Source organism: Gymnoscopelus microlampas (assembly GCF_963454915.1).
Source record: "Gymnoscopelus microlampas genome assembly, chromosome: 11".
Taxonomy (NCBI): domain Eukaryota; kingdom Metazoa; phylum Chordata; class Actinopteri; order Myctophiformes; family Myctophidae; genus Gymnoscopelus; species Gymnoscopelus microlampas.
Window position 1 is genome coordinate 555,106 of NC_139948.1, and position 19,895 is coordinate 575,000.

General features: G+C 43.9%; 1 protein-coding gene across 1 annotated transcript in view; it reads left to right on the forward strand.

Annotated features, from left to right (window-relative positions):
• Nucleotides 1–19,895, forward strand: part of LOC311055764 (syntaxin-binding protein 4) — a gene marked incomplete at its 5' end in the record, with an annotated part of 229,815 nt that overhangs the window by 139,331 nt on the left and 70,589 nt on the right. The window contains 2 exons of the mRNA XM_084072030.1: nucleotides 9,582–9,677; nucleotides 15,939–16,008. Of these exons, the coding sequence (XP_083928156.1) occupies nucleotides 9,582–9,677; nucleotides 15,939–16,008 (166 nt within the window). The remainder of the gene's footprint in view (nucleotides 1–9,581; nucleotides 9,678–15,938; nucleotides 16,009–19,895) is intronic.

Sequence of the window (19,895 nt, forward strand, 5' to 3'; positions counted from 1 at the left end):
TATAGATGTAGAGGGAAAAAAGAGCAGACCAAGTAAACAAAAAAAAGTATAATCTTAAACACAATTTTATACAATATAGAGGGGTCCCTGCTTCATCTCTCTCTCAGCTAGGGGGTCCTTGGCCTGAAAACGTTGAAGACCCCTATTTTACAGTATGTAGCCCATGGTGACATCGATCAATTCTGGATTAAAAGCTTCTAATACATTAACAATTCCCCAAAATGTGCGTTGCAATTTTCTTCTATAAATCTCACACTACTAAGGCAGCCGGCGGTTCCGCGCGCCGCGCAAGGTGCCCTTTTTTTTTACTTGAGCACCTGCCCCTCAAAATGTCTGTGCACGCCACTGTCGAAGTGTCCTTGAGCAAGATGCTGAACCCCTAATTGCTCCCGATGAGCAGGTGCCTTGCATGGTTTCCTCCGCCATCCGTGTGTAAATGGGTGAAATTTTGATGGCAATAATTTTGTAAATTGGTCAACATAACCCACACAACTCCCTCCACCCACCCACCCACACACACACACACACACACACACACACACACACACACACACACACACACACACACACACACACACACACACACACACACACACACACACACACACACTTTAAACCATAGTAAATAGCTAATCTACAAGCTCACTGGAGCCAGGGGGAAGCACCCCGCACCCATCACTCCTATACCCTATACCCCTCTCCATCCCCTTACTACCATCAGCTTAAGCAGGTGTTCAACTGATGACAATTAGGAGAATGATAACAGGTGCTCCCGATCTGATCAACCGGAGGCAAGTCTGCACCCACACACAACACAAAGACAGAGATACCAAGTCAAACTGAATTTGTACTTTTTATAACTACAGTTTTTTGGCTTTAAAGCGAGCCCACATTGTTTCTTCAGGAACAATATTTCTAGTTTGTTTTCAACAATATGCTACTACAGGCAGTGCTGCGATGCGACGCGTTGTGAGCTTGTATATCTGCTATTTTCTAAAATAAATCGTATTCATTTTTATTTTTCATACTTGGAAAATGTATTTTTCATACTTGGAAAATGTTTGAAACATTTTAAAACAAATCTTCTATGTGGGTCGCTGGCACAAAATATTTTCAGATGGGGGTCCGTGGACAAATACATATTAATCTTGGGGTCCTTGACATGAAACATTGGTTCATACAATAATTGAAATTGAAATGCAACCAACTACAAAAAAACACAATCCGCAACTACCAATATTTACGACTTCACAGAAAAATAAGTCACTTATAATAAGCAGACATGGCAACACTGCCTACAGCCTGTTTCTTCATCTCAAACCCATAACAGGCCACCCTGGGCAAGACCTGGGATGTTGGTTGTCTAGGAAGTTGACAACCGGAGATGGTTGAATTTGGCGGAAGTACCGCCCAAGGAAATGACGTTGATGCTTTACAAATCTGTTAACATTCACCGTGAATGAAACGAGAGTTGTAATTGGTCGAAAAATATAGTTTCCGGGGGAAACAGAAATCCTGTCCGCTCAGGACTTCCTAGACACTCGCTGCTTTAGGTTGTGACCAGGCTCTTCTCTTCGCAGATGAGTGAGGCTGGGACCGAGGTTAATAACAGGCTGTCACTGTCACTGATAACATCATCCCATTGGCTACTGTAAATGCCAATCAATATCTGTGACATGTCCCGCTTTAGCTTACTGTTTTACAGGAATCACGTGACATGTAGAATCAAATGATGATATTTTATGGCCGTATTATGAGGTCTTTAAAGTGTCTTTGAATTAGTGAGTAGCTAAAGTATTCTTTAGTTTTACTACTAGGTCAAAGTGGATGAATGGGGACAATACTACAGTTGCTTAGTGTTAAGGAGCACTCCTAGTGCTACATATCAGTAGTTCTCAAACTTTTTTGGCCACAACATTTACTTTGATGCGATTCCACAGATAAATGCTTTTGCCTCTTTCTAAGGTAATATTTGGCAATTTGGCCATTGTTTGAATATTTTTTATTCTTTATTTTTTATCATCCGAGGACCCACCCAAAGGTTTGAGGACTATAGTAGTGGTTCTCAAAGTGGGGTCCGGGGACCCTCAGGGGTCCTTGAGTGGGTCCCCAGCAAAGTCAATGATAAACCAAATGGACCTGGGTCTGTAACTCTGAGAGTGTACAAATGGAGCCGAATGGACCCTTACGGGTCTGTAACTCTACACTCTCCTAGTTAAAGTCACACTGAGAATGGTGGGCTATTATGTATCAATTTGGGGGTCCTTGGCATGCATGAAAAAGTTTGAGAACCACTGCTTTAGACCATAGCTAGGAGCGAAAATGCCTTGTCATGTTCCTCTGCGGTATAATTATCGTCATTCCTTTTGGGGGTGTAAGTGCCTGGATTCTGCTGGAACAGCTGGAACAGCCGACATGCTATAGTGCAGGGATGACCCGAAAGGACACTTCTAATTGGCTGATTTCTCAGAGTAGGTGGAAAAATCTCCTACAAACTAAGCGCATAGTTTTGAAATAATTGCTTGGGTAAGCAATGTCAAGTTGAGCAGTGCGGTAAAAGCCCAACGCAGTGCACAAACAAGCCAATTAAACCTCGACACAGATCACGTCCTTTTGAAAAAGCGCCGTGTGTTGTTTTGACAGGAGAGCGATGAAAGAATAAGAGATGAGAGCGTGAGGACGATTTGAAGGGCTGTAAACATTAGCCACTAATACATTCTCAGTTACTAATCACTTCTTAGAAGTGTGAATTTTGACAGCAAATGTTGATTTTGTTTTAGTTATAGTCTTTTGAATACAATTCTATTTAGTTTTAGTCATCTAAAATGTTGTGGTTTTAGCACAATTTTAATTGACTAAATATCATAATATTTTAATCAACTAAATGGACAATCCTAGGCCTACTATAATTCTAGTAACCTCACGGGTGGTAGCTGTCTTGTGTCTTGGGTGGACTCTTGATCAAACTGCGCATGCGTCGTTGCCAGGTTTCGCGAGAGAAACAAGCAGCAAGGTCTATGAAAACAAGGCCAAACGAAACGAACCCTACAAGCAACGAGGTCTATGAAAAGAAGGCCAAACGAAGCGCCTTCACACATATACCTTGCCTCTTGGAAAACAGCCGATCTACAAGCTCACAATGCGTCCCCACACCCACCTGCACTTTCACAACCAACGCCAAAACACAATACCACCAATATTGCCCCTAAAGCGCTTACAATATGCCTACATGGCAACTACACTCCTTGAACACCAAAGCAAAGCAAAGCAAAGTTTGTTGTTTACCCAGGGTGTCGGACTAAGCACGAAGCTTGTTTCCAGCCGGACCCTGCATGGAAGCCTTGCTCAAGGGCTATTCAGCGGTGATTCATGATTGATGTGATGAATTGGGGAATCGAACTAAGGACCTTCCGGTATCAAGGCCGCCCCTCTAACCACTAGGCCACCGCTGCCACTCACCATAGACCATAGACCCCGCCCACTCTCTGAGTGCATTTACAGTGGAAAGTGGAAACACAGCAGACTTTTTTCGCACACACGATGCACATTCGCACAGTACACGCGCACTTTTAGACCCAGTCCTATTTTAAAAGTCTGCGTATGGGGGACTCGCGTATCCGCGCGCCTGGTGTAGCCGCTATCATTGATAATCACTTGGATCTAAACAAACGCGCTGTACGATCTGTGTGTGTGTGTGTGTGTGTGTGTGTGTGTGTGTGTGTGTGTGTGTGTGTGTGTGTGTGTGTGTGTGTGTGTGTGTGTGTGTGTGTGTGTGTGTGTGTGTTTGCGACGGGACCCGGGGCGAGGGGGGGGGGGGGAGTAACATGCCTACGCCATTCTCCGTGCTGATATATATATATATATATCCGCCTGTGGGGAGGGGTGACCGCGGGCCGGGGGGTGCCGCGACGGGACCCACGGGGGGGAGGAGGGGCGCCACGACGGGACGCGCGCGGGGGAGAAAACGCGCGACAGGACGTGCATTAACCCCAAGTTTGCAACTACTTTCGCCTGCGCCCTTCACCGGGTATGGTCTAGTTGATTTAATTGACTTAAATGTATTTTGGTGGGCCATCATGGCGTCATAATGCCTGATTTGTACCGGAAATAGACGATCTACAAGCTCACAATGTTAGCAACGGCTATTTTCGGAGCACGACACCTCTTCTCCACTCGTCTAGTTGACAAAATAGGCTGTATACTTACCCAGCAAGCACAATGACGTCATGATGACGTTATGATGACGCCCGGTCATCACCCCGGTGACGTTCAGGACTAGGCCAGATCACAGTCCATATGGGGATGATCTTTACGTCATTTACAGGACGTCATCACCGGGACATCATATGGACATTTGGACAGCAATTTTGGGAGATGAGAATGTGTTTAGATGACGTCCTGGAAGTGACGTTTTTGTGGTCAGGATTAATTTTGGTTGAGATCAGGTGATATTCTGGGCCAGATCTGACTTGTCTTGGTTTGACTTGATCTAGCCCCAATCGAGACGTCACTGATTGGTCCGGGTCCTGACTGTGCTTGCTGGGTAGTTATGGTTTTAGTCATCATAGCTTAGTTTTTATTTGGTTTTCGTCAGTGAAAAAAATATAGTCGGCACAAACATTTTTGTCATAGTTTTAATCTACAAAATTAACCCTGCTTCTTAGTTAATAGTGGCTTATAATAACCAAGACGTTATTTAGCTTCTTTTTAAGGGTCTTTGGATGCTAGTGTACCAGGATGCACGGGTGTAATCACCATTATACAACAGGTAGTTCCGAACAAGCGATCTGATCGGTGATGCTTGCGGAACTCCGGGCCCGCGCCTCGCTCCTGACCGCATCACTGTAGTGCCAATATTCATGGCAAAATTCATATACCCGTGTAATGCTTAATAGGCTCTATGCACAGCGGCAATATTGAAAAGAAATTGGGCCTCTTCCTTACTTCCTTCACAGGTGTTACCAATGATTCTAATGAAGGTTCTGTTCCATTTAGTGTAGCACAGTGGTTCTCAAACATTTTAATGTGAAGGACCCCCATAACTCTGAGAGTGTACAAATGGAACCAAATGGATCCTTACTCGTCCATTTGTACACTCTCAGAGTTACACACCCGTGAGGGGCCATTTGGGACCCCCTCAAGGAACCTTGAGGGTACCTGGACCACACTTTGAGACCCATTGGTGTAGTAGAGTCTTTCCAGCTAGCCAACGTGCACAATATCAGCACCATGACTCTGTTTGACCTTAAGTGGAATCATTGGTATGTAAGAAAGAGGCCCAATTTCTTGTGTGCCCCAGCCAATATTTAAAGAAAGCTTCTATCATAAGATAAGATAAGATCCCGAGGGGGAAATACAGTCGCCAAAGGCAGCACAGCAGTCAAGATACAGTTACAGGGCAAGACAAAAACGTACTGTAGAAAGAGTAGGGTAAAGACATCACATGCAACGTAACACACAATAATTGACAAAATATACAATATACAACACTGTACACAGGCCAAAGTAAATACAAGAGAACGCACAGTAAGCATGTCAAATAGTGTCCATACCAGTGTTAATTGTGTCGACTAAAACTATGGTGAAATCTTTTTTAACTGACGAAAACTAAGCTATGATGACTAAAACTATGACTAAATATACTAGACTAGAGGTCCGGGCGGCCTACGGCCGCCCGAAACCCCTAGCCGCGCACGGGGCCCAGCGTGGGCGCGTGTATATATGGGATGAACATTTGGGAAAAAAAAAAAAAAAAAAAAAAAGTTGTAATGTAAAAGTAAAAAAATTGAGAAAAAAATTGGGAAGAAATAATATTTTTTATGTTTCAGGGGGTCCGCGGACCCCCTGGTGGTCCGCGCCAAAGTCGTCGGATGAAAATCTCCAAACGGTAAAAAAAAAAAAAAAAAAAAAAAAAAAAAATGCAGGTTCTTGCTTGTTTCTGGCGTGGCATCCCAACCTGGCATCCCAATGCCGGCGATGTGTACTTCCGGGTTGCATAATGATGACATCACTGTCGAATCCTTTGCTGTCATGAACCTAGCCTGGTGTGTTGACCAGTAATGATGACATCACTGGCTAATCCTTTGGTGTGATGAACCTAGCCTGGTGTGTGGAGCAGAGCAGAGCAACGTGCTCTTGTTGTTTTGGGGATTTTCAATGGCGGGCCGTCGTGTTGTGTTGGCCTCGGTGGTACGCACGGTAAGCGGTAGGAAGCTGCTTCCACTTCCGTTGTGTCCGACATTTGGTGAGTAGAATTAATTATGTTGCGAGGTGGGAACGGTGTAGTGAGGCATGCCAGGTGCCCTACGCGAAACGTAAATTCAGGCCGCCCGCCGTGGCGACAGTGTTGGCGACATGTGGTCTGACGGTGTTGTGTTTAGTCGATAACAGAGCTGTGGGGTGTGGACACCGAGGGCACGGAAGTTGCTCGCCATTTATATAGTTAGATAAACAATTTTGTCAATAAATAAAAAACTACCGGTAGAACATTTTAGGGAGGACTAGTGGACAAGAGATCCAGCCAGACAAGTAATTTTATGCTTGGCTGCGCGTCGGTGTCCACGCTCCGAAATGATCTACAAGCTCACAAAGCTTGTAAATATTTTTTGAGCTTGTAGATCGGCTGTTTTCGGCACACAGCTAAGTATAAATCAGACATTACGACGCCATGGAGGCCTGCCAACATAAACTTTATTCGACTAAATCAACTGTAGATTTAGTTGACTACAATCTTATAATATTTAGTCAGCTAAAACTAGACTAAAAGTAAAACATTTCAGACTAAAATATGACTAAAACCAAATGGAATTTTATTCAAAAGTCTATGACTAAACAAAAAAAAATGCTGCCAACATTATCTCTACCGTATTGAACTGCTGATCAGAGTTATTAGTCTATTGAACGGATGGAATATGGACGGTTCTGATGATATGCAGGCCAGGGCACTCGCAGACAGACAGAGGCTTTTTGCATTTATAGGTAAACTAGACCATACCCGTCGGGGGATATGAGCACCCACCAGAGCATGTGAGCGGAGCGGAGCGACGCGATATTGACGTGAGCGCGGAGCTGGTTTATAAAAAGGTTGGAGCGCTACTCAGAGCGAGGACCGCCTCCCGCTCCAAGCCGCCCTCGCGGGGGCCGCGCACCGAATATTTGAGCATGCCCGGTCGCACGGACTCAGAGACACACAGACATCCAGCAGTGCACAGCGCACCCAGATTACATTAGAATTTCTACTTTCTTTTTCTTTTCTTTTTTTTACTGTTGAGCGACCCGGTTTGAGCGGAGCATGGAGCGAGATTTGCGCAAATCAACGTGAGCGAGGAGCGACGGGGAGCGGAGCGCGGGGGGAGTCGACGTGAGCGAATATCGAGTGTGAAACCAGCCCCCTGGAGCGCCGAGCGGCATTTCCACCCGCTCCGCTCCGCTCACATGCTCTGGCACCCACGCTACACCGGCGCTTGTTTCACACACATGATTTGGCAACCCGGGAGCCACCAAACACAAAAACGCTAATAAACAGCTGACATTTGGGGAAAGCGAAAAACGGGCTTCGGTGTTCTGTGCACATGGTAATGGTCAATGGATGTGTGCAATTACAATTGCTCCAGCCACTGAGAAGAACTGGGCAATTTCCCAGGGGGTCCCCGGACCGCCTGGGGGTCCGCGGACCCCTATGGAACATGGCGGACCCCTTCGGCTGTTTTTTTAATATTATAGGGGGGTGTTGTGATTTATTTCATATAAATGTAATTTCAGTAGTAGTTAAAACAGTTAAAAAAGGAATGTATTAATTTACAGTTTAAGAAACACATATCATTATTTCATTGCAAAGTAAAAAAGGATTTTTTTTTTCAAAAAAAAATAAAAAAATCCTGGGGGTCCCCGGACACCCTGGGGGTCCGTGGACCCCTGTGGAACATGGCGGACCCCTTCGGCTGTTTTTTTTAAATATTATAGGGGGTTTGATGAGTGTGTGCATGCTGTCATTCAGTTGGTACAGTACAAATCTATTTGATGTGTGGGCGCTAGCATTGAAGCTGGTATTGAGGCGGTACTAAAAGAGTATTTGTAGTAGTAGTATTTACTCATTTGAAGTACTCTTAAGTATTGTTACTCAATGTATTTACTTGAAAGGGTTTTTAATGACTTTATTAACTTTAAAGTATTTTTTACAGATTTTTACAACTTTTAAGTATTTTTACTTTTTTATCAACTTTTAGGTATTTTTAGTGTTTTTATCAACTTTTAACTTTTAATTTTTACTCTTTTTTTTCAACTTGTATGTATTTTTACTCATTTTGAGTACTTTTAAGTATTTTTACTCATTTTGAGTACTCTGAAGTATTTTTACTCAAGGTATTTGAGTATTCTCTCCGTCCCTCTCTCTTTCTCTCTCTCCATCTCCCTATTTTCACAACGCAGCGCGAGGCGTTGTGAGCGTGTAGATCTGCTATTTTCACAACGCATGGCGACGCGTTGTGAGCTTGTAGATGTGCTATTTTCAAACATTTTAGTACTTGTACTTTTGGAACTTTTAAGTATATTTTGATGGCAATGCTTTTGTACTTTAGGCCTTTTACTTGTGTCAGAGTACTTCTACATTGCAGTATTGATACTTTTACTTAAGTAGAAAATGTGTGGACTTTTTCCACCACTGACCGTTTTTTTTATGTTATGGGGGGTGTTGTGATTTATTTCATATAAATGTAATTGCAGGAGTAGTTAAAACAGTTAAAAAAGGAATGTATTAATGTACAGTTTAAGAAACGCATATTATTATTTCATTGCATGGTGTGTGTATTTGTTGCAACCTTTATTGTGAAGGAACCACCGGAAGTGCTAAGCTATTCATTCCGTGTTACATAACACTCTGAGATGCAACATCCGGTAGATTTGTTGTTGTCGTTCGTGCTGAAAGCACGTTGATTGGGGGAGAGGGCCACTACCATGATCCGAGGCTTCTGCTGGCGCAGTAGGCCGCGACTCCCGCGAGCTGCGTCCTACTCCATTACTCGCTAAACCGGAAGTCCTGCAATATTATTCTTCACAGTTTACCTCAAAGAAAGGTAGGCCATAATATTGTTTTGTTGTTGTTGCTGGCTGGGTGAGGATCATAGTGGAAGAATGTGTGTGTGTGGAGCGAGCGGGCGAAGTCTGCTGATTTCAATGGCCGCCGCTCCGTGGTGTTTCGGCTGGGGCCGTGATGGGCGGGGGTTGCCATGTCCAGGAGTTGTAAGTGTGAAGTGGCGTGTAATTGGTTAGGGAAAGTGCGTCCACGCATGCGCAGTGCGCAGCGCGGTGTTTTTGCATGAAGGTGGTTGCTTGTTGCGCACGCGCAATCTGGCAACACCGGTGAAAGACGACACCAGTGGAAGTCGAATGGCACAGAGAAAGTGCGAGTCCACTACAAACACCAACAGTGAGGGACGCTACAGTACAAACAGAGAGCAACAAACATTCTCGCGCATGACTGTAGAATGAAATTGTAGGATGTTTGCCTAACGTCGATACGCCAGGGCTAGTTAACATCAAGTGACAGTGAACCTGAAGTGGCTTGTTCTCTGTGTCCCCAACAGGCATCAAGGTGATTGGTGGACTTCGGGAGACGACAGGAGAGGAGTTTGGGATATACATCAAACGCATTTTACCCAATGGCCTAGCTTGTGCTGATGGTAAGTGCTGCTTTACACGCACACACATACATCGCAAGTTATGGACTGTCAATTCAACTCTGACAAATACAAATAAAACAAATATAGCTGCAAGCAGCGATAATACGGGGCCAGTGAATAGAGAGAGAGAGAGAGACATGGAAACGGAATAGATTGAAGAGAGAGAGAGTGACATGGAAACAATAGATTGATGAGAGAGAGAGATGGAAACATAATGGTTTGATTGGACATCTCAACCTACTGCCATTAACAGGATTCGAACTCTCAACCTTCAGACTAATAAGCTGCAACACTACCTATAGTGCTATAGCTTTGTCTGTATATAGGCTGATATTGTCTGTTGAAGATCATAAACTCTTGCCTTCTTTCATGAACCAAGCCCCTGTTTCACTAACACTAAGATCACTCGTTCACAAACCATTTACCAATGAAGAAATTGTACATCTCCTCAGAACCAAAACTAGTGAAAGTAGCCGATCTACAAGCTCACAAACCATGAAAAGTTGTGAGATTGTAGATCAGCTATTTTCAGAATGAAGTATGTCATACGTTGAAAAAACGTACTCTCAAATAAGCATTTCAGGTTATCTTTACCATTTGCACATGTATTCATTGATACAGTCATGTTGTTTGCAATTCAACTTAAATTAAGTCTGCATCAAGTGAGGCTTGAACTGGCGACCTTGAGATTGTGAGGCATTCATTTAAGGGAGACGCCATTGGCCCAACAGACAAGTAACTGTGAAAAAGGAGATCACACAGATGATACAGTTTCACGCAAATAGCTGAAAAATCCTGGGTTTAAGTGTTTTTCAAACTGCTCAAAATTGCGGACAATCTAAGGGCGGAGCTTACTGGTCAAAGCGATAGATGTGTTCCTCATGAGTCAAGGCACAAGTGTAAGCAAGTTTCACGACTTTTGGCCAAACGAGGCATGACTTTTGCCTGTTTAAAGTTTGCATTTTCAAAAAATTGCTATAGCGCCCCCCTTTGGCCAATTGGAGTGAGATTGGTTTCAGTGATATTTGGAATGACTCTCTACATTACTGCAACGTTTCAAAGAAATGTGAGTCTTGCATGTATGTGTTAGGGGCAGATGAATAATTTTCATAAAACTGCAATAGTTAAAATCTATTTCCTCCTGGGATTTTTGAGTAATCTGCACAAAACATTTTACACATGAACTTCGGACCTTTGCCGACAAAACAAAAGCGGCGGATTTTCCATAAGTGAAAAAATGCAGAAGTTATGAGCCAATGGCTGTTTTTCATATAATTCAAAATGGTGGGCGATCTAAAGGTCAGAGGTCAAAAGTCAGACCACGAAAGTTGTCGGGCATGAAGAGACGCATGTGTGTATTGAAGTTTCATGGTTGTAGGTCAAACAGGGCATGAGTTGTACCTGTTCAAAGTTGGCACTTTCAATTGAGTGCTATAGCGCCACCCTTTGACGAATGAGTGTGAGAATTATTTCTTCGTAGTTTTTCATGAGCATCTACCATATGGCCGAGTTTCGTAAAAAGCGTATGCACGGTTAAGCCAGAACTGGCAAAAACAAGTATTTTTCAAACTGCTCAAAATTGCGGAAAATCTAAGGGCGGAGCTTAATGGTCAAATCGATACGTGTGTTCCTCATGAGTCAAGGCACATGTGTAAGCAAGTTTCACGACTTTCGGCCAAACGAGGCATGACTTATGCCTGTTTAAAGTCTGCCTTTTCAAAAAATTGCTATAGCGCCCCCTTTTGGCCAATTGGAGTGAGATTGGTTTCAGTGATATTTGGAATGACCCTGTACATTTCTGCAAAGTTTCAAAGAAATGTGAGTCTGCATGTATGTTTTAGGCACAGATGAATAATTTTCATAAAACTGTAATAGTTAAAATCTATCTCCTCCTGGGATTTTTGAGCAATCTGCACGAAACGTTTAACACTTGAACTTTGGACCACTGCCTACAAAAATTTCCAACGGATTTTCCATAAGTGAAAAAATGCAGAAGTTAGGAGCCAATGACTGTTTTTCATATAATTCAAAATGGTGGGCGATCTAAAGGTCAGAGGTCAAAAGTCAGACCACGAAAGTTGTCGGGCATGAAGAGACGCATGTGTGTATCGAAGTTTCATGGTTGTAGGTCAAACAGGGCATGAGTTGTACCTGTTCAAAGTTGGCACTTTCAATTGAGTGCTATAGCTCCACCCTTTGACGAATGAGTGTGAGAATTATTTCTTGGTAGCTTTTCATGAGCATCTACCATATGGCCGAGTTTCGTAAAAAGCGACAGCACGGTTAAGCCAGAACTGGCAAAAACAAGTATTTTTCAAACTGCTCAAAATTGCGGAAAATCTAAGGGCGGAGCTTAATGGTCAAATCGATACGTGTGTTCCTCATGAGTCAAGGCACATGTGTAAGCAAGTTTCACGACTTTCGGCCAAACGAGGCATGACTTATGCCTGTTTAAAGTCTGCCTTTTCAAAAAATTGCTATAGCGCCCCCTTTTGGCCAATTGGAGTAAGATTGGTTTCAGTGATATTTGGAATGACCCTGTACATTTCTGCAAAGTTTCAAAGAAATGTGAGTCTGCATGTATGTTTTAGGCACAGATGAATAATTTTCATAAAACTGTAATAGTTAAAATCTATCTCCTCCTGGGATTTTTGAGCAATCTGCACGAAACGTTTAACACTTGAACTTTGGACCACTGCCTACAAAAAATTCCAACGGATTTTCCATAAGTGAAAAAATGCAGAAGTTAGGAGCCAATGACTGTTTTTCATATAATTCAAAATGGTGGGAGATCTAAAGGTCAGAGGTCAAAAGTCAGAGGGTGAAAGTTGTTCAGCATGAGCAGACGCATATGTGTATCCAAGTTTCATGGCTCTAGGTCAAACAGGGCATGAGTTGTACCTGTTCAAAGTTGCCATTTTCAATTGAGTGCTATAGCGCCACCTTTGGACGAAAGATTGTGAGAATTATTTCGTCGTAGTTTTTCATGACCATCTACCATATGGCCGAGTTTCGTAAAAAGCGACTGCACGGTTCAGCCAGAACTGCGAAAAGTGGCAGAAGAAGTGACAGAATACTGCCAATAACAAAACAGGTCCAGAGCTGAGCTCTGGCCCCGTAAAAACAAAAAGTACAAGTATACCCGGTGGACATGACACTAGTAGACTGGTTCTCAAAGTGCTGTCTGGGGACCCCCTAGTGTAATAATTATAGATTGTAGCAGACGTACAAGCTCCTAGCGCATCAGTTCATGCTATGAGCTTGTAGATCTGCTATATATAACTCGTTAAGCGAGTAGTACAGTGTAAAGAGCCGGATGGCAATTCAGATCTACCATAAGTGAACAGAAAAAAACACAAACATCTGTATGTCTCTGAACGCGGGTCAGAACACACAAATTCTTTGTGTTCGGGAGATTGTATGCATCAGCTTCCCTGATTGGCCAACCCACGTCGCGTAACGTTGCGTCGCGTCACGTCACAGTATTTCCATATATGGGCATAAAAAGGGACACAGACAGAAAGACGGGTACAACTGGTACTCTCACAACGGGTACAACTAGGATTCCCTTGAAATACAGAATTGTCCGTTAATTTGGAAACTTAAAGACATGTCCCTTATTGATTGCAACTTTATTAATGTGCAGATACCCTGTATACACTTATACTGTATGTTAGTGTGTTTACTGTTGAGAAAATAATGATGCATATTAAGCAAATCATCTGGGGACCCCTCCAACACAATACTAATAATAATTTGGGGACCCCCCGGCGGTCCCGACCCCCAGTTTGGGAACCACTGGTATAGATGTATGTGTGTCCTTCAGTCAGAGAACTTGGCAGACACCAGCCACTTGGCAGGTGCATTACTGAGGACTCAAGGACGTGTGGTGTTGAGTGTGAAGTGGAATGGTTGATGGCTTCTCCACAACGCTGCAAGCCGCACTATCCCAGGGACAAGTGATCAGTGTTGCCAGATTTTGCGAGAGAAATATGCAAACAGGTCTATGAAAGCAAGCCCAAAAGAAGTGACTGTACTGTAGGTCACATGATTACTTTAAACCTATGTATATTATCGGCTATTTGAAAATAGCCGATTATGCATCTACTCCACCACAATACGCAAAATATTGTGCACTGTAATTATTTGAAAACTTTAGTTAGAAGTTACTTTGTAGATATAGATTATTATATAATAAACAGTAACCACATACTGTAAGCCCTTAAGGTGACTCTCCACCAGTTCAGACTAGTACTTCAGACTGCAACAGACTGGTATTCGGTTGGCAAAAGTTGGCATTTAGTCTGTCAGCCGACGTGCCCATTGATGTGCTAATACATTATAACTTTCAGCCTAGCCTGCCAGCATTGCCAGGTCTGCTTGTTATAAGCGACTTTGCGCTTGTTTCCCTACAAAGTCGCATGTAAATAGGGATGTTCCCAGTGTTTTTCTTCACTTCAGTGGTGTAAAGTAACGAGTACATTCACTCAAGTACTGTACTTAAGTACAATTTTGAGGTACTTTTACTTTACTGGAGTATTTCCAATTGTCTATACTTTTACTCCACAACAATTATTTGACTTTTTTAGTTACTAGTTACTTTGCAGATATAAATCATTATAAAACATACATTAACCACTTTAGCCCTATTTTATACCTATAGACTATTTGAAAATAGCAGATCTACAAGCTCACAACGTGTTGCGATGCGACACGTTCTGAGCTTGCTATTTTTAAACATTTTAGTACTTTTACTTTTGGTACTTTAAGTACATTTTGATACCAATACTTTAGTACTTTTAATCAAGTAAATATTGAATTCCGGACTTTTACTTGTAACAGACTCAGAGTACATCTATTGCATTGATACTTTTACTTAAGTAAAACATTTGAGTACTTTTTCCACCACTGCTGACATGTACACAACATTTTTGAAAACGGTTATTCGAATAATCAAAAAATAAATACATTAATTAATTTATTGAAATTAACACCCAGAAGATAGCCAAAACTGAGCACATTTCGATCTGTAAGGCCAAATCATTTGAAAAAAATATATTAAGAGTATATGAAAGCCAATTAAAATGTTTATACTATTGGAATATTACACATCTGCTCCCAATAAATTACATCACCACAGCACAAAAGTAGGTCAAATCAATCAATCTCTCTCTGGGAGCAACAACGAGAAACAGTGAATGTAGGTTTTCATAGACATGGTCGCTTGTTTCTCTCATAGAATCAGGCAACACCGAGCGCTGTTGTTGTCACACTTCTTCTCTGCTACATGGCTACTCCCAGTCGGGCCAAGACTGAACATGTTCGGTCGGCCCGGAGTCGGCCGATTAGGTTACGGCGGAGTCGGCGGACCCCTTGGTATCGGTCACGGACCCCCCTAACCCAGTGGTTTTCAACTGATTTTGACCCAGGGACCACCATCCTGAAGAGCAACCTGGGGACCACCACTATTGTGCGTGGCGGGTCCATCATAGACCCACCCCACACAATAGTGGTGGGGGGTTCATGCACCACAGGGAGCTGGAGAAAATAGCTATAATATCAATATATATCTAATAAAATACAGTGATTTTGTTTGAATATGATGGAATATGATTAAGGATTACTGTGATTATGGTAAGCTCACATTTCATATCACACACTCACACCATACAGTAAGAACTCCTGTAAGTTATTAAAAGTAAAAAAAAAAAATGTATGCATGGCCAGGGACCACCTGCAATACCTCCGCGGACCACCAGTGGCCCGCGGACCACCGGTTGAAAACCCCTGCCCTAACCGACTGAACAACGCTTCCCGACGCTGCGTCGGGCCAAAATCGGTGCGGTGGAAAGCTGCCTTTAAAGGGCAAGAACACTTTGGTAAAGGTTCGGGTTGTGTAGTTAGCTCGCCATGATGTAAATCCAAAGGTGGGCGAGAAATCAAAAATAGTTGCTCCATTGACCGATCTACAAGTTCACAACGTGTCGCGATGTGACACTTTGTTAGCTTGTAGATCTGCTATTTTTGAAAAATGTTGACTACTTTCTTTTGAGTTATTTTACTTTGGTACTGCACTCATATTTCCATGTCAATACTTTTGTACTTTCATGAAATACAGGCCTTTTACTTGTATTTACATTGTGGTATTGTATTTTTAATTAAAGGAGCACTTCACCCATTTTCAACTTTATCTTCATATATCTATGTAAATGTACTTTGTTAGCTGGCACCTCTGATCATCTGACCTTTGACTTCCAACAGGGGAGCTAAAGCCAGGTGACCAGATCATGGAGGTGAATGGAGACCCTCTCTCAGGTGTGACCAACCAAAGGTAGGCTATGTTCAACATTGATATTTTCATATAATGGGCTCTATGGACAGCAGCCATATTGGAAAGAAATTGGGCCTTCACAAGTGTTACCGATGATTCTAATTGAAGGCTCTGTTCCATTCTGGTCAAACATTTTAATTTCAAGGACACCCATAACTCTGAGAGTGTACTGTACATTTGTACATTCTCAGAGTTACACACCCGTACGGGCTTACTTTGAGATCCACTGGTGTAGCAGAGTGTTTCCACTGAGCCGACATGCACAATATCAGCACCCTAACTCTGTTTGACCAGAATAGAAACAGAGCCTTCATTAGTATTAGAGATACACAATCAAATCGTCCAATACCGATATATTACATTATTATTATTATTATTATATTATAATATTATTATATTTTTATATTTATATTGAGCGCGTTAAGTATAACACAGAGACGAGGAATACGTGCTGTGTTGTGCTAACGGAGACATGGCTAACGGAGCTAGCATCTGATTCTTCCATCACCCCTCCTGGCTTCACCGCGTATAGGAAAGACAGAGACGCTGTACTGAGCGGTAAGCAACGTGGAGGGGGAGTTTGTGCCCTTATCAACAACAACTGGTGCAAAGATGTTAAAATGTTAAAATTATGTTAAAATCCTAGATAGCCACTGTTCACCAGACCTAGAACATTTAATCATAGCCTGTCGTCCTTTCTACCTACCATGTGACTTCAGCATTGTGATTGTAGCCGTTGTTTACATTCATCCTGGAGGGTGTTCACTCTCCATTCCGACATCTCACCACTCCGACTAGTGGCTTCCGCGTGCGGTTAGGGTTAGGGTTAGGGTTAGGTATAGGGTTCGTCAACGTCGGAAAGGCGACATGTCGGAAAGGAGAAATGCACCCATCCTGGAGCTAACAAGGACACAGCCATGAGGGAATTACACCAGGCTATCAGTGCACAAGAAAATCGTCACCCGGACTGCACAGCCATCTGCCTAGGCGACTTTAACAGGACAGACCTAAAAAAGGTATTTCCCAAATTCCACCAGCACGTCACCTGCAGTACCCGTGGTGACAATATTCTTGACAAAGCCCTCCGCCGCCCACCGCTAGGAAGCTCTGACCACCACGCCATCCAGCTGCTACCTGCCTACAAACAGAGGCTAAAAAGGGAGCCGGTCGCTGAGAAGGAAATCCGAATCTGGTCCGAGGACACAGACGCTATGCTACAATCCTGTTTCTACCAGACTGACTGGGGGATGTTTAAGAACGCCGCTGGGAATAACATCAACGAACTCTCAGACTCAGTCACTGGCTTTATCAGTAAGTGCATAGACGACATAGTCCCAAAAAAGACAGTTCGGATCTATCCCAATCAGAAACCATGGATGAACAGCGAAGTACATGTACACATGCACGCACGGGATGCTGGTTTCAAATCTGGCGACGTGGAAACGCGTAACACGACGCGCGCGGCCCTAAACAGCGCCATCAGGAAAGCGAAAAAGGCCTACACTCAAAAGATGCAAGACCAACTCAGCAATGGCAACATCAGGAGCATGTGGCAGGCGGTACACACCTTGACAGACTGCAAAACAAGAACCAGAAGCGAGGTGAACCCGCCTGCCTCCCTGCCCAACGAACTGAACACTTTCTATGGCCGGTTTGAGATCTGCTCCAACCGCGGCAGCCAAGCGGGGGCATCAGCAACACCAGCAGAGGAGAACCCTCTAATCATCTCGGAGAGAGAAGTGCGTACAGCCTTTGCACGGGTCAACATCCACAAGGCAGCCGGACCTGATGGAATCCCAGGCCGGGTCCTTAAGGCATGTGCAGACCAGCTGGCGGGTGTCTTCGCTGACATCTTTAACCTCTCCCTCTCCCAGGCTGTGGTCCCCGCAGGGTTCAAAATGTCAACCATTGTGCCCATTCCCAAAAAGGCCTGAATGACTGGAGACCTGTCGCTCTCACCCCAATCGTCAGCAAGTGCTTCGAGAAACTGGTGAGGGAATACATCAGCTCCACGCTACCTGCCTCGCTGGATCCGTGGCAGTATGCATACCGCAAAAACAGATCCACCGACGACGCTATTGCCATGGCTCTCCACACCGTCCTCTCGCACATGGACAACAAGCTGCTGAAGGACAAATATGTACGTATGCTGTTCGTGGACTACAGCTCAGCATTCAACACCATTGTCCCAGCAATACTTGACAAAAAGCTCAGAGACCTAGGGCTACACCCAAGCATGTGCGACTGGATACAGGACTTCCTGTCCAACCGACATCAGGTGGTGAGAATGGGCAGCATCACATCTGACCCCCTGACCCTCAACACCGGAGCACCCCAGGGATGCGTGCTGAGCCCTCTCCTCTACTCCCTGTACACGTATGACTGCATAGCCACACACGTCTCCAACACCATCATAAAGTACGCGGACGACACGACAGTGATAGGCCGAATCGTAAACAACGACGAGTCTGACTACAGAGATGAGATCAACTCACTGGCGCTCTGGTGCCGGGAGAACAACCTCGCTCTCAACGTCGACAAGACCAAAGAACTGATCGTGGACTTCAGGAGGCCGCGGAGAGACCATGCGCCCATCCTCATCGACGGTGCTGCAGTGGAAAGGGTCAGCGAGTTCAAGTTCCTCGGAGTACACATCGAGGAGGACCTTAAATGGGAGACGCACACCACACACGTGAAGAAAAAGGCTCAGCAGAGACTGTACTGGCTCCGCCGCCTGAATAAGCTTGGAGTAGGACAGCGCATCCTCAAGCTGTATTACAACAGTTCGGTTGAAGGCGTCCTAACAGGCTGCATCACGGCCTGGTACGGGAACTGCACTGCCCGAGAGAAGATCAACCTACAGCGAGTAGTGTGATCGGCAGAGCGAATAATGGGAAGCGAGCTACCAGCGCTTCAGGATCTGTACAAGAAGCGGTGCGTGGTCAAAGCCAAGCGCATCATCAAGGACAAGTACCACCCAAGTCACAGACTGTTCAGAACCCTACAACGACCGCGACCGGGCAAGGGGACCTACCGCAGTATCAAGAGTTCCACCACCAGGTTCTGGAATAGTTTTAACCCGGCTGCTGTCAGAATGCTGAATGAAGCATGAGCCCTTTTCAGCAGCCTGACAACAGGCGGTACTGCCCAGCTGGTTGCAGACTTTTCTGGCTCTTCCTGAACACACCTGTGGATTATTATACCAGGAAAATGACTTGGACTTATGAGGAATCATACCAGCGGAAAAAAAAAAACCTTCATGTGTACAGTTTGTGACAAAAGCTTTAGTCAAAATGCTAATCTTAAGAAACACATGTTGATACACACAGGACTTTAAATGTACTCTTTGTGGCAAAAGCTTTAGTCAAAATGCTAAAGATTACTTTTTGTTGCTCTCCTTCATGGAGCTACTTGCGGATTATACCAGGGTCAGTCCACCCTTAGGTGAACACGCACTGACCCTCTGCACCTTAATCCCCATGTATAACGCACAAACTTTTTTTGATTTTTTATTATTGCGCTCTTTTTCTCTCTAAGCACCTTAGCGTCTATAAGTATATCATGCACAGTATACATACATTGCTGCTATGCTCAGGCACCTTAGTTTGTCTCTTATCTCAGGTACTTTGTAAATATGTAGATAACTTGTTTTTGGCCTTCTATTGTTCTCTGTTGATCTCCTTCCCACTTAACCCCCTACCCCTCTTCTTTTTCTCTCTCCCCACTCTTCTTTCTACGGAATTTAACGTTGCGATGGGAGTGTTGTACAAAAACGAATTTCACCCACTTTTTTATCTTGTAAACCTGTGATGTGACAATAAACCTGATTCTGATTCTGATTCTCATTCTGAGCTCATAGCTGACAAAGCCATTAACGGTCACATTAT